At 38.2% G+C, this 24,950-nt stretch overlaps 1 protein-coding gene across 1 annotated transcript in view; it reads right to left on the bottom strand.

Moving 5' to 3' along the window:
• Positions 1-742: 742 nt before the first annotated feature.
• Dop2R (dopamine D2-like receptor) overlaps positions 743-24,950 on the bottom strand; it is a 112,406-nt gene continuing 88,198 nt past the window's right edge. Inside the window, exons 5-8 of the mRNA XM_067155380.2 lie at positions 22,852-23,017; positions 19,358-19,607; positions 12,664-12,983; positions 743-1,588 (exon numbers count right to left, since the gene is read on the bottom strand). Coding sequence (XP_067011481.2) covers positions 12,769-12,983; positions 19,358-19,607; positions 22,852-23,017 — 631 coding nt within the window. The 3' untranslated portion in view covers positions 743-1,588; positions 12,664-12,768. The remainder of the gene's footprint in view (positions 1,589-12,663; positions 12,984-19,357; positions 19,608-22,851; positions 23,018-24,950) is intronic.

Genomic DNA, 24,950 nt, shown 5'->3' with positions numbered 1-24,950 from the left:
AATTAAACGATCCTTTGAACAACACTACGCGCCGAACTGATAGAAAGTCATTCAAAGATCTTCGTCTTGGAGACAAATGTACTCATAACTTTTCTCAGAATCTACCAATTTAAGTAGTTACTACCTCAAAAGAAAGCGCTTGATCCACTGAGCGTTTTTAGATCAAAGCGAACTCCGTACCTCAATTAGAACGAAATATATGATTTCTTCAATGAGAAAAAAATGTTGAAGAAATGAGACGTCAAATTGAATGTGCACTCATAACTCATAATCAACCAATTTGAATATTTAAGAGCTGAAATGAAAGAGCTTGATCCACTGAGTGTTCTTAGGCCAAAACTAACTCCGTACCTTAATTAGAACCAAAGATATAGTTGATTCAAAGAGACACAAAATTGAAAAATCAAATACTTTGAGGAAGGCGGAAATTAAGTGATTTATAGTACCTGATGACAAATCTGTGCATGGATACCTTTCAGTTTAAAAATGAAGGAAATTAACCGGATAGAATGGCCGGACAGACTCGCTTTAGTTTTCATCATTTTTTCAATGTATAGATTTGCCAAAACAAGTCTGTTCTGCCAGTAGATAAAGAAGGATGAGCTTCAACAGACTGAAAGGTTACTAAGTGATCCTATCTAGTCTGTAAGTATATATATTTCATCAATATGAAACGTTATTGTTGTTGATACCATATGTACAGAATATTATTTCTTTTTCTTCTACTGTTCAAATATTTTTTTAACAAACACTGATGGAAGTTAGATCACTGTTAATACTGCAAGGAGTACGTTAGTTGTACGATTTGTTTTGATAACATTTTACATCCACATTATATGTACTTTTATTTACATAAGCTTAAAATACAGATATCATTACATTAAGCAGTTTTAAGCATTATTTTCATTATGCAATATTTCATCTGTGGAACTGCACCAGAAGTACAATTTTTGAAATATTTTAATGATCTGTTCTGAAGAATTACTTGAAGTTGATAAGCAAAAAAATTAATTTTAAAACAGCACAAGTCTGAAGAGGAATTTTGTTGTTTATTTTCACTGAACGAGTTTGATTATCCATAGATTTAGCACTGGGCAATTTAGCTGATAGTGCCAATGATATGTGAAACGTTGTCTTTTGTATATTCAGTGCTTCTGAAAACGAGTGAAATTTACGTACTAGTGCGATGTGTTTCTGAGAATTTTGATTGGGAATCATAACATAACTGACAGTCTTTAGAGTAAGTTTTCTTACACCACGAGACCACAAAACAAATCACAAATTACAAAATTATTCAACTCATTCTTGTGCACTGTTTCCTGAATACATGAATTTCTAGGTAACACGCTTTCATTGTATACGGATCACTTTTATTCTCTTCCTAAACTTACGAGAATGAGAAAACTGCATCTTAAGACTTCCAGTTAAGTGCTGAAGAACACCGATTTGCACAACAGTGAATTTTAGCTTGATGATCCTTTGTTATTGCTGAAATTACCACTCTATGGATGAGATAATAATTGGTCCATATCTTTGTTTCAGGAGAGCAGATCAGGGGAATTACAGGAAGCTCAAGTGTCTCTTGAACCTGAAAAAGAAATACAATATGAAACATAATTAGATAAACTAACAATGAACATCAAGGCTTGGAATGTACAATGCTAGTGAGATCGTTGAAAGCGCAAACCAACGTCTAAAGTGATCGGCATGCAACTCGACGGTTCATGTGAAATATGTACTAACATCAATTCGTAACATCATTCACAATGACCAGTAAGAATCAGTGAGATGTATGCTATTGTACTGAGAGTTTGGCATTCAGTGACTTAGTGCTTGTGCTGCTTTTAAGACTATTTTTGAGTGTAAGTGTTAAAAGCACATAGTTAACAACACAGTGCTGAAGTGTAAGCTATTGTTCCATAAAAATTAAATATTGTGTGGCGCTTTCAACAATACGAGTATGAACAAATACATTTCCTTTAACTTACCGGTACCATCAAATCAAACGTACTTTGAATAGAAATATACTTTGAATTTTAAAATGAATTTAGAAAACAGCTTCTCTCATTTATAAATATTTAATTAATAATGTTTTATGTATTCTTTGACTATACCAGCCACCTTTTGATTATATGACGATTGAACTGAGAAAATTCTAACTTTGTCTCAATCTCTCATGGCATAAACCCAAGGAGCATCTTGTTGAATAATTCTATTGAACATATTCTAACAGTTGAAAGGGGAGTCAGGCCTCCTAGATGGTGATATAATAATAATAATAATAATAATAATAATAATAATAATAATAATAATAATAATAACGGGGTTACCCGTGGAACGCAGAGGTGAAAGAAGGTACCGGGGTGAATGGGTCTAACTACAATGTCAAAGAAAGTATTTTAAAAACTTAACTGAAGGTTATATTAAAAAAAACAACAAAATTAACCACTTTAGTGATATAACAATGACATAGCAATTTAGAAATAAGACTTAGAAAAATCCAGATTTCAAAACTTTAACACACTTGGGCGATAAGCCCCTAGTTTTACAATTTTTTTGAGCTTCCAGCTCAAACTTTACGGAGGAGCATAAATTGACAAAAAGGCAGAAATTCCCTAATACCTGGAGCACTTGCTCCCAAAATGGCAATGTTAAGCCTCCCAGAGGCACTTTTAAAACACATGAAAAAGAGCTGCGTATTCTCAGCTTTCCAAGCTTATTCAAGGCAATATTAGAAAATTAGCATCACTTGCCACCAAGGCACAACTTACAAAATTTAAAACAGGGGTACCTAGTACCCAACCTATTGGGCCGTTGCGGAAAATAACAGGTTAAGAAAATGGCCCGAAACTCAAATTGAATGGAGGCGAGTACTTGCACTCCTAAATAAGCATTCTTAAAACCTAAGCGGCACTAGGCTGATGAAACAGGGGCTATTCCCAAACTATGGAGGTGACTCGTATAAGAATAAATTAAGACTTTACGGGAAGGAAGAAAACCAGTTACAAAACCTAGTCACCTCAAACTAATATGAAGGGGAGCTCGAGAGGGTACATCACTCTCTATCCCCGACTCACAGTTAAAGATAGTATGAAGTTATTACATAAGCCGGCAGAAATTACATTTTCAGGAAATTAGGTTATATAGTTAAAATTTCGGACCTACCCTTCGGGTTAAACTGCAGAGCTAGTAAGAAATAAAGATGTTAATTGGCCATTACCTTGCTGAAGAACTGCTGCCTGATGAAAGAGGCGCCTCCCGCCTCCTGCTTGACACACACACACACACACACACACACACACACACACACACACACACACACACACACACACACACACACACACACACACACACACGCACGCACGCACGCACGCACGCACACACACACAGCGTTAGACGATGATCAAATGGCCAAGAGACGAGAAAATCCGCAGTTTATAAACCTGGGGGAAAGTTCGAGACTTTTCACGAATAATCAAGACACACCCATAGGCTTTTATTGGTTAACATCAAAAGTGACACTCAGAATCGAGGAAGAAGCCTGTGATAGGCGGAAAATTAATTACAGAAATTCATTATTGGCTAAATTCAAAACTGGCGGAAAGAAAAGATCACTATTGCCAACCCAAAAAATGAGTGAACATAATTTAGTAAAAAACAAACAAACTTATTAATACAAAACTTCTTCAAATCAAAGTTCTTCCACTTCGCACCAGGGTGCATGATCATAGTTTATTAGCAGTGACATCTGTTGAAAAAGTCCAAACTACTTGATGAAGGGCAAACAAAACAAGTAGAAATTCACACAGTACACGAAACTTGAAAATAACAAAATTTCATTAGATTTCTGTAGTGACATGTTCTGAGTAAAAGATGAAGTAGGTCTAGTTTCAAGTTCACGATTTCTCCAGAAGAGGAGTTCTTTTAGGCGCAAGATTTAAATGTGTGGCTTAGAGTTGTACCTCCCGGTATAATAATAATAATAATAATAATAGTAATAATAATAATAATAATAATAATAATAATAATAATAATAATTGTACCAGGAGGTACACCTCAACGCCGCGCATTCAAAACTTGCGCCTAAATGAACTCCTCTATTGGTAAATCAGTGAAACTGAAACTACACCAACTTAGATCTTTAATCAGAAAATGTCACCACTAAAATATTTAGTAATTTTGTTATTGTGCAGTTTCCTAACCTGAGTGAATTTCTACTTGTTTTGTTTGACATTCATCAAGAAGTTTGGACAGTCTTCCACAGATGACACTACTAAAAACTATGATCATACACCCTGGTGCGAGGTGTAAGAAGTTATAATTTAAAGAAGTTTTGTATTTCTAGGTTTTTGTAACTGAATGATGTTCATTTATTTTTGGGTTGGCAATATTTCCTGTTTCTTTCCGCCAGTTTTGAATCTAGCCAATCCCTAATTTCTGTATTTAACCTCCAACCTATCACAGGCTTCTTGTTCGATTCTAAGTGTAACTTTTGAATTTATCCAATAAAATTGAGAGGGTGTGGCTAGTTTAATCTTGAATGATCTAGAACCTTCCCTGAGGGTTTATAAACTGCCGTTTTTCTCGTTTCTTGGCCAATTGATCGTCATCTCACTGAGTGTGTGTGTCAAAGCGGGAGGCGGGCGGCCTCCTTCATCGGTCAACAGAACATCTACAAGGTAATGGACACATAACTTCTTTCTTTCTTGCTACCTCCGCAGTTTAACCCGAGAGAAAGGTCCGACTCTTTAGTGATGTAACAAGCTTTTCTAAAATGTAACTTTCTTCCGGCTAATGTAAAAACCTTCATAAAATCTTTAACTGGAAACCGGGGATAGAGAGTGATGTACCCTCTCGAGCTCCCCTTTCATCTTGGTTTGAGGTGGTTACGTTTTCACAACCTTTCGTTCCTGTAATGTATTAAAGTTTTTTCCATTCATGCCACCTTAAGTAGTTTGGGAATAGCCCCTGCTTCATCGGCCGAGAGCCCTATAGGTTTTAATGTTTCATTATCTGGGAGGGCAATGTACGCCTCCACTCAGTTTGTGTTCAGGCCGTTAATATAACTTGTTCTTTTTCGTCAAGGCCCTGTAGGTTGGGTACTAGATACCCCTGCATAACATTATCTTTCAATTTGTAAGTTGTGCAAGTGATTGTAATTTTCTGATATTGCGTTGATTAGGCTAGAAGATACTGAGAGCCTGTTTGCTCTTTTTCAAAGTTTTTGTAAGATTAAAGAGTGCCTTTGAAAGGCTAGATATTGTAATTTTAGGAGCGAGTGCTCTTGATTTGGGGGATTTCTGCCCTTGACTTAATGGTTCCCAGTTTTGTATAAACTGAATCCGGTATCTCCGGAATTGTAAAACTAGTTGCTTAAGGCCTGAAGTATTAAGGTTCTGAAACTTGGAATTTTCCCAATCTTGTTTAATGATTGCTACTTGTACCTGTAATATTGTCATAAAAAAATTGTTAAGTTTGAAGTTCTGAAAATATAACCTTCAGTTTAAGTTTTAAATTAATTTTGATATTGGAGTTGGACCTATTCACCCCGGCACCTTCTTTAACCTCTTTCTGCTCCACGGGTAACCCCGTATCAATAATAATAATAATAATAATAATAATAATAATAATAATAATAATAATAATAATCATCATCATCATCAACTTACAGCTTCCTGGGTGTGGTGTACAAATGCCTGCCACTTCCTCATGTCAAAGTATAGTTTCTGTTCCTCTATGTCCAACCACTTGGCATTCCTTTTGCCGACCTCCGATTTCATTGTGTCTATCCATTGATTCCTTGACCTCCCAACTGGCCTCTCCCCTTTCACTTCTCTGTCAAAGTGATTCCTTGCTATTCTCGTTCTGTCCATCCTCATAACATGTCAAAACCATTGTAGCATGCTTCTTTCTAAAAGCTCGGTAACAGGTATTTTGATGCCAGCCTCCTTCATGTTTGCTTCAGTTCTAATCCTGTCCTTCCTGATCTTTTGGTTCATTGTTCTGACGAATTTCATTTCTGTCAACTGGATTTTACTATTTTCCCCTTGTTATGCAGGGCAAATTTTTGGAGTCTATACGTAAGGATTGTAATGAAGTTGGTATAAAACATAGCCAATTTTGCTTTCTGTGGTATTTTAAATTCCCAGAGTAGATTTCTCACTTGAAAATAAAATTGAGAAGATTTTTGAGTCTTATTAAGTATTTCTTGGTTTACTGTGTTATCTTTTGAAATTATACTTCCAAGGTATTTGAAGTTAGGAACAGACTGTAACAGAGTTTGGATCTGTGCCTTACCTATTGATAGTCATTGTTGTATACAAGGCACAACATAAAAGTTTATTGCTTCAACACATTTATACAATATGTACATGAAATAGAACGAAACTTTTCTTGAAGCTTGTTGAGTTGCACACGTTTAATGTTAATATAAAGCAGTAGGCTGAGGGCCTGAATAATATTTACATTTGAGATTCCTATATACATTCAATCTTGTCTTGATGAGACAGCCTGTTCAAATGAGAGAATGTTCTTGATAGTCGAAAAACTATCGGTCATGTATAATAACAAGTGGAACTTGTAGAGAGAGTTCGTATTAGCAGAGTGCTAACAGGAGGCATATAACTTGCAAGGAACTTGCGTCCAATGTTCATATATAGCAGAATGTTATGATTGGAGTCGGAGCACTGTAGGGGACTTGAGTGAGTAGCAGAATGCTTGGATGGGTGCTCGACGTGGCTACGGGATGCAGGATGAATGAGGCAATGTCCAGAGGTGAAACCTCACGGCTAGGAATCAGTCCACCTATTCAGAACACATTTTTAAGAGGGTGCCTCCGTGTCTCACTTGCGGTGTAGTCTGGTCGTTGGACACTGTGGTAGTCCTGGAAAGGTGAGAAATGTTGCTCCTTTTATAGCGCTGGCTGACGTCACAGATGATCACTTCAGCGCACTGCAGTCTGCCTCGTGGTCTCTGGAAACATCCATGTGTCGGGCGGGCTGCGGAGTTTGTAGGCGCGGAGGACACACACAACAGTCATTTCAACAGTTTTTGTTTTACTGATGTTAAGTCCATATTCTTTAAACTTGTTATATCAGAGATTTCAAATTTATACAGAACACTTTCCCACCTTGTCAATGCTTGACATATTTTCTTATACTTAATTACCGTAGGCTACATGTTTCGAGAGCTATCAGCGGTGTCAAAATATCAATCTTTGGACACGGTACATTGGTACAAATATACTTATCTTGGAATTGTTGAAATATTTCTTTGTGTTTCAACTTTTACTTACTTACTATGTGATTTATTACAAGCTTTAAAATATAAATCTTCAAATCATAAATGAATGAAATCTATTGAATTAGGACGGTTAAAATGGTCGGACGGGATTAAGAGGAGGAAATTCCGATTTATGTGAGAGATCTCAGAAATATAGCAGACTTCAGGAAAGGAAAAAGTTTTAAGAAGAGAGCAGAAAGTATTTTAAGTTCAACATAGTGACTAACTTAATAGGTGTTATTTATTTATTTTACGAATTGAATATTCTATTTAATGCTTTTTACTAAATTACAAAGTAAAGGTAAATTTAGACACAAAGAAACATTTTATTTCTTTTTCTAGAAGTACCGGTAAATAAGGACGTAAGTTCCAAGAGCAGAGCAGATTTAAAATTTTAGCATATAGTGACTAATTTAATAGATTTTATTCATTTAAGATTTGAAAATTTCTATTTTAACGTTTGTAATAAATGAAATTGTAAGTAAGTAAAAGTTGAAACACAAAGAAATATCTTAACAATCTCAAACCGGGCGAGTTGGCCGTGCGGTTAGGGTCACGCAGCTGTGAGTTTGTGTCCGGGAGATAGTGGGTTCGAACCCCCACTGTCGGTAGCCCTGAAGATGTTTTTCCGTGTTTTCCCATTTTCAGACCAGGCAAATACTGGGGCTGTACCTTAATTAAGGACACGGCCGCTTCCTTCCCATTCCTAGGCCTTTCCTGTCCCATTGTCGTTATAAGACCTATCTGTGTCGGTGCGACGTAAAGCAAATAGCAACAAAAAAACTTTCTCAAGATTTATATATTCTGTTGATAAGTATATTTGTACTAATGCACCAAGTCCAAAGATTAAGAAGAAGAGAGTTGTTAGCTCTCGAAACATGTACGGTAATTAAGTCTAAGAAAATATGTTAAGTATTGACAAGGAGGGAAAGTGCTCTATAGAAATTTGAATATAAGTAAATACGGACAGGATTAACCGACATGGTTTAAATAATCAATTCCAGAGATTTAGTTTCTCTTATACTTCTGCTCCATTTTCTGCCCATATTAGAATATCATCTGCAAATATCAGAGTGTTAGGCTCTTTGGAATGTTCTTTGATGGGTTTTATGATCTGATCCATGACAATGATGAACAGGAGTGGTGACAAGGCACTTCCCTGATAGACTCCTCTTTTGGTTTCAAACCAATCTGATTTTCCCTCCCCTACTTGGACACAGCTTAAGAACTTTTGATACAACATCTGTACTTTATCAGTCAGGGAATTTGCCACACCTATACCTTCTAGGCATTCCCAGATTATCTCCCTAGGCACACTGTCGTAGGCCTTCTCGATGTCCATAAAAACCATCATTAAGTTCTTACCTTGTTCCCAGTGCTTCTCTGTTAACATTCTGACGGCAAATATCAGGTCAATAGTGCTTCGGTTCTTCCCGAACCCGTGTTGCTCTTCCTCCAATAACAGTTCAACTATATTCCTAATTATTATTCCAGTTATCTTCTCTAGAAGTTCAAGTGACGTGCAGTATATTTTTTGATTTTATCCCTGTATTTCTGTTTCATTTTATGGTCATTCGGGACGGCTATATCAATGAAATAAGTGTGTTGATTCCTTCTGTTTGTTAATGTTACGTCTGGTCTGTTGTGCGGAATTGTTTTATTAGTTCGATCCCAGTAGAGTTTCAAGTTTTCATTTTCCTGTACACTCTGTAGGGAGTATTTGTAGTAAGGCACCCTGTTCTAGAGATCGGGCCAGGGCAATTTCTTGGTGTATAACTTTCGCTACTTCCTTATGTCTCTCAGTGTACGATGTTGGCGCTAGTAATCTGCAGTTGCTGATGATGTGCTCAATGGTTTCTGGGCTGCTGTTGCATTAAGGATATGTTTCCTATAACTCTTTGTTGAGACCACTTTATCTTGGATCGCCTGGTTGAATCCTTCACTTTCCGGAAATAACTTTCCCTAGACAGCCATGATTTTGAAAGTTGTTTGTGAATGTTCTCGTCACTGCTCTGGCTGCAGTACCTTCCATGAAGTTTTTTACTAGCCCATCTCTCGATCTTCTCCCTGTGAAGGATGTTCGTATTTCTTAATATTTATGTGGCGTTCATGTACAGTAACTTCAAAGGGGTGTAGTTTAGGTCTACTTCAACTACAGCTCTTTGTAGAATGCTGTCATCTGTCCGGCAATGAAAGTATTTCCTTAGGTTTATTTCTTGTTCATTGTGTAGAGCTATAAAATATAGAATCCTCTGCCCCCTCTCTTTTTGACGTTGTACCAAATCTCTCTATGTACAAATTAGGGTACACTATTTTGTACTTAGTAAGCATTGTCCTTATGTGCGATCGATGTTTCCTAGATCTGTCTGAAACCAGTTTATATTGCCAAATGAATGTCCCAGAGTAGTTACAGCATATGTATTGACTGCCTTTGATAGGTTAGAAGCGTTAAGCTTAGATTTTAAGACGAGGCGGAGTAAATATCTTCATGGGTTTTTATTTCTGAAGTTTATTTTTGAATTTGATTGATTGTTCAAAGCATAGATACCGGTACTTATATGCTTCATTTCTACCCATGCTTTCCATTTGTTGATCAGATGCAATGGTTATTCCTTTTGTCCTATACCATTGTCCTTTTTTTCTTTTTTTACTGCTGTTTATTTTGTACTTGCCCGTACCAAACTCCATGCACATGTGTATGGAAATGTTTTCCGTAATTTGGGATATATTTATTGCATATGATTTGATGTCATCCATGTAGAAAAGGTAGTTTAATTTATGAAGGTTACGGCTATTTCTTTTTAATTTGATATCCTTAGTCGGTCATCTTCAGGGTATCAAAGATTATTATTCTTGTTTCGTTGAGGTCCCTTGGACCTCATGGTTCCTAACTCTGGTGAGCTTTCTTCTTAGCCCAGTATTCCTTCATCTTTGTGCCGTGGGTTGCTTTCCTTTCTTGAATCCACTTCACACCCACTCCAGGATGCAGTATTTTAGCTGACAGTGACTGACATCTACCTTTAAAGGTGTAAGGAATAGTAAAGATCCACTATATTATAACAGAGAAGTAAAGAGACTAAGAAGGAGGTGCAGGTTGGAAAGAAATAGAGTTAGAAATGGCTGTGGAAGTAAGGAGAAATTGAAGGAACTTACTAGGAAATTGAATCTAGCAAAGAAGTCAGCTAAGGATAACATGATGGCAAACATAATTGGTGGACATACAAATTTAGTGAATGGAAGAATATGTATAGGTACTTTAAAGCAGAAACAGGTTCTAAGAAGGACATTCCAGGAATCATTAATGAACAAAGGGTGTGTGTATGCGAGGATCTTCAAAAGGCAGAAGTATTCAGTCAGCAGTATGTAAAGATTGTTGGTTACAAGGATAATGCCCAGATAGAGGAGGCGACTAATACTAAAGAAGTATTAAAATTTACCTATGAAAGCAATGGCACTTACAGTAAGATACAAATTTGAAAACTAGAAAAGCAGCCGGAATTTCTAAGGTTTCGGGGGATATACTAAAGACAATGAGTTGGGATATGGTACCATATCTGAATTACTTGTTTGATTATTGTTTGCACGAAGGAACTTTACCAAATGAATGGAGAGTTGCTATAGTAGCCCCTGTATATAAAGGAAAGGGTGATAGACATAAAGCTGAAAATTACAGGCCAGTCAGTTTGACATGCATTGCATGTAAGATTTGGGAAAATATTCTTTCTGATTATATAAGACATGTTTGCAAAATTAATAACTGGTTTGATGGAAGGCAGTTTGGATTTAGGAAAGGTTATTCCACTGAAGCCCAACTTGTAGGATTCCAGCAAGATATAGCAGATATCCTGGATTCAGGAGGTCAATTGGACTATATCGCGATTGACCTGTCTAAGGCATTTGATAGGGTGGATCATGGGAGAATACTGGAAAAAATGAGTGCAATTGGACTTGACAAAAGAGTGACTGAATGGGTGGCTCTGTTTCTGGAAAATAGAACTCAGAGAATTAGAGTAGGTGAAGCTTTATCTGTCCCTGTAATAATTAAGAAGGAAATTCCTCAAGGCAGTATTATTAGACCTTTATGTTTTCTTATGTATATCAATGGTATGTGTAAAGAAGTGGAATCAGAGATAAGGCTTTTTTCAGATGATGTTATTCTGAACAAAGTAATAAATAAGTTACAAGATTGTGAGCAACTGCAAAATGACCTCAATAATGTTGTGAGATGGACAGTAGGCAATGGTATGATGATAAACGGGGATAAAAGTCAGGTTGTGAGTTTCACAAATAGGAGAAGTCCTCTCAGTTTTAATTACTGCGTTGGTGGGGGTGAAAGTACCCTTTGGGGATCATTGTAAATACCTAGGTATTAATATAAGGAAAGATCTTCATTGGGGTAATCACATAAATATGATTGTAAGTAAAGGGTACAGATCTCTGCACATGGTTATGAGGGTATTTAGGGGTTGTAGTAAGGATGTGAAGGAGAGAGCATATTTGTCTCTGGTGAGACCCCAACTAGAGTATGGTTCAAGTGTATGGGACCCTCACCAGGATTACTTGATTCAGGAACTGGAAAAAAATCCAAAGAAAAGCAGCTCGATTTGTTCTGGGCGATTTCCGAGAAAAGAGTAGCGTTACAAAAATGTTGCAAAGTTTGGGCTGGGAAGACTTGGGAGAAAGGAGACGAGCTGCACGACTAAGTGGTATGTAAATTCTAAGTTCCCATGGAGGGAATTAGATATTTTTCCACCACCCAGCGTCAGTGGGTAGGGTCTGACACATCTCACTCTGATGAGTCTAGTGTCAGACCTAAGGCGAAACGCTGGTTGATAGAGCAAACGCCTGAAAAGCCTTACATCTGATCTGTTTTTTAAAGTGATATGTTCCGAGCTGTCAGTGGAGAGATGGTGAGGGAGGACATCAGTAGACGAATGCGTTTGAGTGGTGTCTTTAAAAGTAGGAAAGAAAACAATATGAACATAAAGTTACAATTCAAGAGGACAAATTGGGGCAAATATTCGTTTATAGGAAGGGGAGTTAGGGATTGGAATAACTTACCAAGGGAGATGTTCAATAAATTTCCAATTTCTTTGCAATCGTTTAATAAAAGGCTAGGAAAACAACAGATAGGGAATCTGCCACCTGGGCGACTGCCCTAAATGCAGATCAGTAGTGATTGATTGATTGATTGATTGATGGACTGAAGAGTCTCGGATATTCTGATCAGTTATTATTATTATTATTATTATTATTATTATTATTATTATTATTATTATTATTATTTCTTGAATGTTTGTGCTTTTTGCAGCTTACGCAAAGAAAATTCCCGCGCTTCATCATTGGTTCTTATTTTTGGAAGTATGCAGACTGTGAACTTACCTACTGCTGCTGATTCCTTTCGGCTGCAACCTGCAGAAGGGAGACTGCGCTGGTGATGTGGCTCCGGAGTACGTTGGCGTACGTCCCCCGGGCAAGTCCGTTTTGTTACGTACCAAGTGCCATCAGCTTCTTGAAGGCTTTACGGAACTCGGGGTTGAAGATGGTGTAGATGACCGGGTTCACAAAGCTGTTCATGTAGCCCAGCCACGTCGTCAAGATGAACGCCGTAACTCCAGGTGAACATTGCGCAGACAGTTTGGTACACATGGCGTCCATAATGTTACACGTGAAGAATGGCACCCAGCAGATTAAGAATACACCTGATGTACAGAAACAAATAATACTGGGACTGAAATTTCCAAATTCTATATAAAATGAGGTACAGCTTTGAAATTTTATATACTTATGAATAGTCATAACATAAACCACCGTGGGAAATTTGAGCACTGCAAGTTGATTAGTTCTTGAGATATTAATTATTTTGTACATTTTCATGTGCAAATTATTCAAGATTTATAAAGGACTGCCGCATTAAACCAATCAAGATAGTGTAACTTTTAGGTAATATTCTATTGCACTAATACAATTGGAAGAAACCTACGGATTCTTTTTTGAATTGCATTAATGAGTACGAAGAAAAAAAAATTCATATCCAAGTTTTATTCTACAAAAAATCTTCAATTTTTTTTAGTTTGAAATTTTTTTGCAGCCAGACCAAAAGTGCAATCCAAAATTTGATCCGCAGCTTTATAGTCATTGCAATGAAGATAATACATGCAAATTTTGAAAGCAATGTCATAAGATTTGTGATGCGTGTAACATTTTGAATGCCTGAAAAAGTGAAACAGAGAAAAAAGCAATTTTTTAAAATAATGGACAATGCTCATAACCTGTATTGCCAGCTGATTTCCACCGAGCATCTGATAATCTCAAAGAAATTTGTTGTTTTCTCCTACTTTTGGATTTTGGCTTACGCCACCGAGAACTTATTGTATGCATTTTACCACAAAACAGCACCAAACAATGGTAGAAAATACTCGCACACCTCAACACAATCAAACTCGAAAACAACTTGTTTGTAAACAAACAGGATTTGCACATGGTATGTACGGAAATAGTCATAAATAATGTTGAAACTAATAAATATTTCTATAAGTAATCATTGTCTTTGAAAATAGGTATAAAAATATACTCAATGTATTATGCAAGGCCACACACCACCTGTAATTTTCATTCAGTTTTTTCAAACTTTTGTATTTCTTATATAGTTTACGTTGTAAAAGTGCCTACTTCCTCCACTAGAAAGCAGCACAATGCAGACTGGCAGATGTAGGAGGCCTTTTTGAATTATTCCTATGAAATGACATCGAGAAATCTGCTTGAATACACCACCAATGTGCGCTGATCGTGAGTCGAATGAAAGTGGGCGTTTAAAGGACTGCACGTCAGGCATTTAAAAGCTACGCTAGAGCTTTAAAAATGGCGGAATTCGGATAAAAAACACTGCTATCTGATCCGCAGGGGTTAGGGGTGTATTAATATGGAAAAAAAAAACGAAAATCAATATTTTTCATATATTTCGCCAAAATTTCAGTCCCAGTGTTCAAGAACATTAAAGGCCTATTTTGTGGGTGAATATTTAAGAAGCTACAGTGAAACCTCCATATCTCGAATCAGCTCGGGAACTAAAATTTATTTCGAGTTATCGAAATTTCTAGATATAGAGAATGCTGTTTTTAAGCATCTATAGCACATAATTGAATCATGTGTATCTACGTGCTTATACTGAATACATTATTTTTTTACAGTATTTTAAAATACGCAAACGAACTCTATTTTACCAGATCACTTTCATTATAACCGTTATTACAGTAACTTTTTAGAAGACAGGATACAGTACCGGTACATACAATAGTGAAGGAAAAGATCCGTTAGTCTCTTCTGTTTGTTACGGTTAACCTTTCCTCACTTCACGTTGAAACTTCTCGTCAATATCACACAGCCGAGTTTTCTAAATAGAGCTTGTCATCCGTGACTTCGGGGTTGCTTTCGTACGTGACCGGTAATGAATACACACTCAGGAAAAACAGCGAGGCTTCGCCAATTTTCCGATCACTAGAAGTTTAGTTTTTCGGTTCCCCTCATATTAGCTCCAAGCATCATTGTAACCCTTTCTTTACTTGTTAGTTGTTCCTTACAAACCACAAATGCCGTATTGCACAGTTAATGTTGCACAAAATTCGAGTTACAGAGTATTTTTTGCTTCAAGGGAGGAAATGTTTACTTCGAGAAATTCGTGTAAAAGAATTTCGAGTAATAGAGAAATAAATACACGTGAAGAATAGGACAAAGGGCTGGAAAATTTAAGTTACTTCGAGATACTGAAAATTTGAATAATGGAGGTTCGAGATATCGAGGTTCGACTGCATTTATTCCAAGATCACTAAAATTTGCTCATATTTTAAAAATCAATTATCTGTTTCCTTTAGCTCATCAACAGGAATGCAAATATCAACAAATCACTTAAAAAATTAAAATTTCTGCCACTAATTTAAGTAAACTTTTCACAGAGGATACTACTTTATGAGTCACGACTAGAGACCAGAAGTTCACGCATTTATTTATTTATTTATTTATAATCATATTCATTTATTTTGGCTAAAACAGGCAAACAAATAAGTACTTAAAATTTAGAAAATAGGCACTAAATAATGAAAATAGGCCAAAAAAGGACAAAAATGGGCACTAAAATAATAAAAATGGTTTAGTGCAAGGTACTTAACCATCCGGCAGGGGCGCATGGGTATTAAGTGCAACCGTATAACCATTTATATAATATCTCTTGTTATAATTGGCGGGAAACGGTTTCCGTCATAGTAAGTATAGGTTAAGGGATCGTCCACCTGATGACCATAGTTTCATTAACTTCATCGTGCCAGTCGGTACTCTGTGTGTTGTACTCTGTTCGGGCGCGCGCCTGGCCATGCGAGTGATGTACGTTTCACCTTCCTTTCATGATGTTCAGCTTTTATAGCTCAGTGTGAATATAGTAAGAGTGTTTACTGTTAAAGACGTTTGGGTACTGTTTTAATCATTATTCAGATATAACTGAGATTACTTTCTGCAATAGTTCGTGTATTGTTTCCAATGGGTCGGGTCCAAGCAGAGACGTAGACTCAAATTGTGTCATAACTTGCGTGAATTGTTTTGTAAATCATTTTATGGTCGACGAGGCCGAAATATAAATATTATATACCAGAAACATGAATCTTAATTTGGCTCATTATAGTTCAAGTTTCATTATGATGCACGTTCTCCACTAATCAGAGTTGAGATTTTCATTATGATACAACTGTTTGACCAGTTAGGTAAGGATAGCAAAATCAAACATGTCGGACACAATGCACCTTCTACTTCCAATATTCCACAACCACACGGCACATTCCCGCAAATTCACTTCACCAACTGTACGATAAACAATTTGTATTTGAAATAAAACTAGGTTATGATAACCTTCTATCAAAGTTTTGAAAATATATAACATTTTCAAGGTCTTTGATCCACTCACTGAAAACCAATAACCCAGCGCATGCGATCTGTGCTCTGTTCAGTAAACTCAACTGTCAAGCGACATCTCGACAGAAATTTATGAATATTAAAAAAATAGAGTTATAATTATCGTCGAGCATGAACAGTCGTATGCAACTCGCCTATAATGGTAATAAAGACACTCGTATGGAAATGATAAAACTCGCGCTTAATTATTGGCATAATAGGCTTGTTGCATAATGGACTGTTAATGATTTTTTTGTATCCAAATAGACATTTCACGTTCAAAAACCATTCAAATAGTGTCACAACTTATTTCGTTGTTTGTGAATCATTTGTAAGAGTTTGTGTGTATCTACCGACATTTCACGTGAAAAATTCGATTCGAATCGTGTCATAACTTGTGTTAATTGTTTGTAAATTATTTCTAAGAGATTTTGTGTGTCCTCTGGAGATAATAGAATATATTCTGACTACATTTACCATTATTAGAATTCGGGAGGAAAATGTGGCACAAAGTGCAATGCGCGCCCTCTTTCGTAATAAAGAAAGGCGCGCCTGCCAGAGGGTTAATACACATCTGAATCACAATTTAGTACTTCATCTTACATAGAAGGTAGGGGACCAGGCAACTCTCGTGTGGCGTGTGGAGTGAAATTTTTAGTAGAGATTTGTGTAATACAAATACTGTATATCATTTGTGCAACTCTTATTTTTTAATCGTACGGAAAGACAGGACTAATGATATAGGACATACAAGACATAATACAGAATATTGTCATTAAGTATGGAACAAATAGCAGAGTACAGAAGTTAAAATATCTAGGGGTGTAGATAATTCCTACAGGGTTATCAGGAATAGCGTTTTAGGAATGGCCAAGAAAGGTGGAAACACCATATCAGCTATGCCGTAATGTATATACGAGTGTTAAAAAATCAACCTCAATCACTGCAAAACTCAAAGATTACAAAACTGTGATAAAGCCAGAAAGTTTGTATGCGATGGAATGCATTTCACTGAACAAGAAGGGCTTACTAGAAAAACACTGAGAAAACATTTTTTAGAAACATACTTTTTTTTTTGCTAGGGGCTTTACGTCACACCGACACAGATAGGTCTTATGGCGACGATGGGATAGGAAAGGGCTAGGAGTTGGAAGGAAGCGGCCGTGGCCTTAATTAAGGTACAGCCCCAGCATTTGCCTGGTGTGAAAATGGGAAACCACGGAAAACCATTTTCAGGGCTGCCGATAGTGGGATTCGAACCTACTATCTCCCGGATGCGGAAACATACTAGCGCCTAGGAAAGTGGGACAAGAATTTCGACTGTGACCAAATATGGAATTATACAAAAAAAAAGACAGAGAAAATTACATCATAATTTAAAAAGAGAAGACTTTATTTATACGGGCACAAAAAAGAAATGCCACCGGAGAGAACAGCCAAGAGAATTCTGGAATATATTGAGGACAGGAGAACACAAAATTAATTGGCTTAAACGAGTCACGGAGGCCTTGGAGGAATAGAACATACCACAGGATGCAGAATGTATTAGACATTATTATAGGTTGATCATCAACAAAATTACAGAATTCCGAGATCAGACGATCAACCAAGCTCACACGAATAAGAAACGGACCGTAGGCGCAAGAATGTGAAGAAGCCTATTCCGAAAAAGAAATAGAAAGGTAAAAATATAAAAGTTCCCTTCTTAGTAACTACAGTACTATATTTTATTTATGGTGATTCATTTTAAAGAAGTATTAAATATATTTTAAGGGTAAACACCTTTACAACACTTATTTAAAACATTTTTAGAACAGCATTAAAAGGGACATATTTTGTCTCTATGTGGGAGACATCTTCAGCCAAAGAACAAATATATATTAAATTTCTCATAAACTGAAAACCTAACATTTTATTTATAAATAGGGCCTAAGCTTTATAACTTATGCAGGTCTGTTGAAGTGTATATTTTTATTGTGGCATTTGACTGAGCTCTTAATGTATAACTCAAGAAGTTTAGACACGTTATTCAAGATATGGCAGTTTATTAGGAATTCTACGGGTATCTTTACTACATTGTTTTCTGGCTGAAGATGTCTCCTACATTGCGACGAAATATGTCCCTTTGATGCTGATCTAAAAGAAATACAACACTCCACCTTTACAACACTTTTTTTTTGAAATTTTAAAGGTGGAGTTTACACTCAAAATAGCCTTTAAAACTTGTTCAAGGTTTACAATACTGATTCATTATGAAGTTCATTTCTTGTAATGATTAATTTTAATATGTAGCCTAAACAATAGCAGAAAATATGCATAACTCATAAAACACAAAAAAGAGCATTGAACTTTCAAGTTTCAACGGAAGCTGAAATAGGCAAAAAAGGGCACCATAATATCTGGTCTTACCTTTCGCTAATGTACAGGAACAGGTCTACCTATATTTGACACTTCGGTATGTCCACCCAGATATAGAATAAATTTTGCCTAACTTTCGGGCTCAAGTCGTAACTATTTTTTGTGCAAATAAATTATAATAATACCTACAATAAAGACATACATGTTTAGCCAAAAAGTATTTTGTCCTATTGACATGGGCTGTCCAAAGGAAAACATTTTTATCTCAAATTGGAGGGGGTTAGTGCAATACTACAGGGTGTTTCTAAACATTTAGGAAGTAATTTGGGGTGGATACTATATTCCAAAACAAAACAAACAAAACAAAACAAAACAAAACAAAAAGTCCCTATGAACAGAGTTTCAGTGTTCTAGCTCTCAGGGTTCTTGAGAGAAGGAATCACTTTCGGAAATTAAATTCTGGCTAACTACAGGCGGAGAGTGGTAATGGTACCACCATATTTAAATACGCATTTAAAATATACTCTTATTGCAGGGTTTTTGAAATCAGGAAAGCGTATTCTCGATGAATTTTCACGTTCAGATGCCCTTAAGACCACGTTCGGGAGCATATACAATATTTAAGTACAAATATGTTACACTGCATTCTCCTTGATTGAGTCACCCGGTTGGAGTATAAAATAGCAATTATTTTATAAGGCAATGACTTCTGCACTCTGACCCCTAGCCGTAAGACATACAGTCACAGAATCTCTCGACAACAATTTAAGCTGAATGTTACCTAAGACTATGGCCAGGGTTTTGGTGGCCTTCCGCTCCTTCTTCGCTGAGGACTTCTCCCTCTTCTTGCGGCTCGCCTTGTTCACCTTGTAGATGGTGAACCGGGAGCCTGTGGTGGCCTTGCGCTCCTTCTTTGACCCCGTGAGTCCAGCGGCTGCAGGTTCCTCGTCAGGATGTGGCCCGAGCCTGGAACTGGATATGGTGGAAGGTCCCGTTGGCTCGCTCACCGTAGCGGCACCATTTCTTCTCGCCTGGAAGTTAAAAGCAAATACTAAAAAATAACATACACAACATTCCACGCCCAATCGGACAAAAACTTCAAACATGGACTTGGGCGTTTTGTATATTTTTAAATAGGTGTAGAAAAGCGCCAGGGTCAAGATAGTCCTAATTGTAATAGCACTCGTCCGCCTCTGTGGTGTAGTGGTTAGTGTGATTAGCTGCCACCCCCGAAGGACCGGATTCGATTACCAGCTCTGTCCCGAAATTTGAAAAGTGATACGAGGGCTGGAACGGGGTCCTCTGAGCCTCGGGAGGTCAACTAAGTAGAGGTGGGTTCGATTCCCATCTCAGCCATCCTCGAAGTGGTTTTCCGTGGTTTCCAACTTCTCCTCAAGGCAAATGCCGGGGTGGTATCTAACTTGAGGCCACAGTCGTTTCCTTCCCTCTTCCTTGTCTATCCTTTCCAATCATCCCACCCCCCACAAGGCCTCTGTTTCGCATAGCAAGTGAGGTCGCCTGGGAAAGGTACTAATCGTCCTCCCCAGTTGTACCCCGGCACAAAAAGTCTCACGCTCTAGGACACTGCCCTTGAAGAGGTGGAGGTGGGATCCCTCGCTGAGTCCGAGGGAAAACCAACCCTGGACGATAATTGAAGAAAGTAAGTATACTCGTGTCCTCATTCCGAAAAAAGTATTTAAATTATCACATTATGTTATTTTTCATGAATTCCAAATTCCACACTTCAGATATCTTTAGGTGGGTTGTGTACAATATTATTAATGTTAAAAATGTTACTTCTTTATTTTATTCCGAAATGGAGAACAATATCTGATTTTACTTTCAACTGATGCCTTTGCTGGCGGGACCTAGTGTTTACAGTGCACTAAGTCTCCTGGTATGGGCTAGAGCAATTTTGTTACTTTCATTGATCTGTCTCTGTCTTATCCTTGGCTTTGACAAAATGAAAGTGACTGAGGTATGAGCGATGCTAGTAATGCCATTCCTTACGCAGCCAGTCCCTGCTACGAATGGTGTGAAAATATTGCTCATAGGGTCAGTTGGTGCATGCATTTCAGTGGGCTTGGCAGACTGATATGTAATAGCAACTTCTGGCTCGGTGAGGAAAGCAACGGGAAACTACCTCACTCCTCATTTCCCTAGTACGCCTCTTCAGTGATGCCTAGGCCATCTATGACATCTCATGGCGGAACTGTTGAGGATCCAACCAGCCTTCGGGCTGATGACTAAACATACACTTTCAACTGTTGAATAAATCTTTGTTTTTGAATTTTTGAGATCGTAAATGATGTAGCTACGAATAGCATTATTAAGAAGAAATTACGAATGAGAGAAATTGTTCAAGCTGTAGATCCGATAACGTGGAAATCGTTGGACCATCCATCCGTCCGTCCGTCCGTCTGCATTTAGGGCTGTCACCAAGGTGGCAGATTCCCTATTAGTTGTTTGCCTAGTCTTTTCTTAAATGTTTTCGAAGAACTCAGGAATTAATCGAACATTTCCATTTATAAATTCCTCCATTCCCCAATTTCTCTTCTTGTAAACAAATATTTACCGCAATTCATTCTCATGAATTCCAGCTTTATCTTTTAAAAGCTCCACTCTAGCTTATTCGTCTACTAATGTCATTCCACGCCATCTCTACGCTGACAGCTCGGAACATCCCGTTTAGTCGAGCAGCTCATCTCCCTACCCCCAAGTCTTTCAAGCCCCAAATTAGGAACATTTTTGTAACACTATTGTTTTGTCGGAATCACCCAGAATAAATTAATCCTTTGGATCTTTCCCACTTCTCGTATAAGTAATCCTGATGAGGGTCCCATATACTGGAACTATACTCAAATTTGGGTCTTACCAGAGACTTATACGCCCTCTCGTTTACATCTTTATTGCTGCCCTTAAATCTCCTAATAATAGAAAATGCAGTTAGAGAAATAAAAGAACATGCTGAAGGAATCAGTTTTAATGATATTCAGGTGCACGGTATCCGCTTTGTAAATGATATTGTTATATTAGCTAATTCTGAAAAGGATTTTAGTAAAATGCTAAGAACATTAAACAAATCCTTAGCAGAAAAAAACCTAAAAATAAATATAAAGAAAACAAACTGCATGATGGTAGACAAAAAAGAAGCCTACAGGTAGAAAACACTTAAAATTAAATAACAGACCGATAGAAGAAGTCACAGAATTATCCTATTTGGGTAGTGTAATTACCTCTGATTACAGGCCCTTTTCGGAAATCAAGAAAAGAATAGTGATAGCAAACAAGCCTTCCAAAATAAGAAAAAGAATACTGCTAAACAACCATCTCAGTTTGGGGACCAGAAAATCATTTCTCAAGACGTTTGTTTGGAGTGTGCTACTGTGAAAATCCACAGTCTGTTTTCAGTCATTCGACCGGGTCAAGAATGGAATGAATGAAGCCCCATCTAGCGGCGAGGATTGGAATTGTGCCGGCTGCCGAAGCCTGTCGCTCTCCTCAGGGGCAATGATTAATGGATGATTAATGAATTGGAGAGTGTTTCTGGAATGAAAGATGACAGGAGAAAAGCGGAGTACCTGGAGAAAAACCTGTCCCGCCTCCGCTTGGTCCAGCACAAATCTCATATGGAGTGACCGGGATTTGAACCACGGAACCCAGCAGTGAGAGGTCGACGCGCTGCCGCCTGAGCCACGGAGGCTACTGAATGGATGTGAAACCTGGACATTAGGGAAACAAGAAGAAACAAAACATGAGGCTGCAGAAAGTTGGTTTTCGAGAAGAATTAGAAAACAAGTTAGATGGATATAAAGCAAATGACCTTGTTTTAAAAGACGTTAAAGAGAATCGATGTTTATTAAATACGATATAGAAGAGGAAAACAAAGTTCCTTGGACATGTACTGGGACATGACTCTCTTCTCCAAACCATATTTGAAGGTAAAATACTGGGAAAGAGACCCAGGGGACAACCAAGTATGTCATACATCAGGAAATCCTTTGGTGAACAGGCATGTGGTTCATATAGCAACATGAAGAATCTAGCAGATGATTGTAAGGCGACAATGCATTGCCTTTAGTAGATGATGATGATGATAATGCTGCTGACATATGAGATCCGTAGCCTTTATTTATACCCTCCTTATGTTATTAGCCAAGTAAAGATCTTTCCTTCTCTCGGATGCAACCAATTTTCTTACGTTACTATAGTGAGACTGATCTTATACAAACAGAACGTAGCTACTAAAAAAGCAGCGCGTGTTGTCTCCTTTACCTTGGCTTGTCTATCCTCTTGATGAGAGAGCGATCTTCTGTGAGGACTGTTGGGGACGGACGAAGCATGAAGGATGGTCTCCTCCACATTGGACGCTGCGTAACCAGAGTCATTATTACCGTTTGGATCTGCTGGCGGAGCTGGTGAGGCCAGGGTCGCTGCAACCCTATAAAGAGAGAGTTTTCAGATATATTCAGTACATTCATATGAGATCCCTAACTACGCTTCGGTGGTGGGGTTTTATGAGGCGAATGGAGGAGGATAGATATTCTACGGGAATAATCTACTCGGTCATAGAGGGTAAGAAAAGTAGAGGGTGAGAAAGACGACGACGGTTAGACTCAGTTTCTAATGATTTAAACGTAAGAGGCCACAGAGGTTCATCAATCGAGTTAATTCCTAAATTATTTATCTTCTCATTCCGAGTACCCTCCTACCATTTTCCCCACCTCTTTGCACCAGCGATTATCTCGTTACTTTCATGTCTGTTACTTCCAATTATGAATAAGATATCTGGAATTCATCCAGTTTTCACTCCCGTACGGGAAAGTTGGTCTGAAAACAGGCCGGTGTAAAGATACCTTTGTCCGGGAGCTGATTTCCTTTTTACAGAATACTGTTGATCGCAACTAAAAGCTCACTGTATTAGCTTTGCTACATCTTCAATCTCACTTGCTATAGTATCATCCTGGAAGAATTCCAATCCCAATTGCTTGAAATGATCTGCCTGCGCCCGATATGTATTCCCAGCATGACATTCAGTTCACCTAGGTTTCTTTCTCACTGACATCACCTTAATCTTGGAAAGACCGGGAGAGTTGGCCGTGCGGTTAGGGGCGCACAGCTGTGAGATTGCATCCGGGAGATAGTGGTGTCGAACTCCACTGTCGGCAGCCCTGAAGATGGTTTTCGTGGTTTCCCATTTTCACACCAGGCACATGCTGGGGCTGTACCTTAATTAAGGCCACGGCCGCTTCCTTCCCACTCCTAGCCCTTTCCTATCCCATCGTCGCCATAAGACCTGTCTGTGTCGGTGCGATGTAAAGCCACTAGCAAAAAAATAAATGGCTTGGAACGGATAATTTCATATCATTATTCAATGCACCTATTTTCAAGTTCCAGATATTAGATTGCAGGCTTTCAGCACACCATTAAGATCAAGTCGTCAGCATAGGCCGAACTACTTACTACATTTAATAATAATAAAAAATCCACAGCCTGTTTACAGTCATGCGACCGGGTCAGGAATGGAATGAATGAAGCCCCATCTACTGGCGAAGACGGGAATTGTGCCGGCTGCCGAAGCCTGTCGCTCTCCTCTGGGGCAATGATTAATGAATGACAGATGAAATGAAATGATACTGGAGAGTGTTGCTGGAATGAAAAATGACAGGAAAACACGGAGTACTCGGAGAAAAACCTGTCCCGCCTCCGCTTTGTCCAGCACAAATCTCACATGGAGTGACCGGGATTTGAACCACGGAGCCCAGCGGTGACAGGCCGGTGTGCTGCCACCTGAGCCACGGAGGCTCCACATTTAATAATAATAATAATAATAATAATAATAATAATAATAATAATAATAATAATAATAATAATAACCGTGCCCGGTCAGCTTACGTGGGGGTCTGGTTCTGAAATGAGTAGGAGCTAGGCATAACCCTGCGTAAGACACTGGGGTGGGGGCCCTCAACCCCGACACGGCGCGTCCCATATGGCTGATAGGGGAAGCTCCTGTAGATATGCAGGACAGGTGTGAATAATGCTTAGCCAAATAAGCACCCGCGGATCAACTGAGGTAAACAGAGAAATGGTCAACGGCCTCGACGGCAGAAGAGGACATATCCCAATGGCAGAGAGGGCGGAAGAACCGAATCAAATCCACTTCGCGTCTGACTTGTAGCAAGCGGCAAGTGGTCAGCGTCTGATCACCAGAGGTGCGGCTGTAAATATGCTCCAGGAACTAACAATCCCTGGTTCTACACCACTAGCGAAAGCTAGAAGATTGCTTACAAGCAGACATGACTCGTACAAGTAAAGACAAAATTACCCCAGGTGGACAATCCACCCACTCTAAAGTGGCAACCAAGCATTCGGAT

The sequence above is a fragment of the Anabrus simplex genome, chromosome 11 (assembly GCF_040414725.1).
Source record: "Anabrus simplex isolate iqAnaSimp1 chromosome 11, ASM4041472v1, whole genome shotgun sequence".
Classification (NCBI taxonomy): Eukaryota; Metazoa; Arthropoda; class Insecta; order Orthoptera; family Tettigoniidae; genus Anabrus; species Anabrus simplex.
This window is presented reverse-complemented; position numbering and strand designations above follow the sequence as displayed.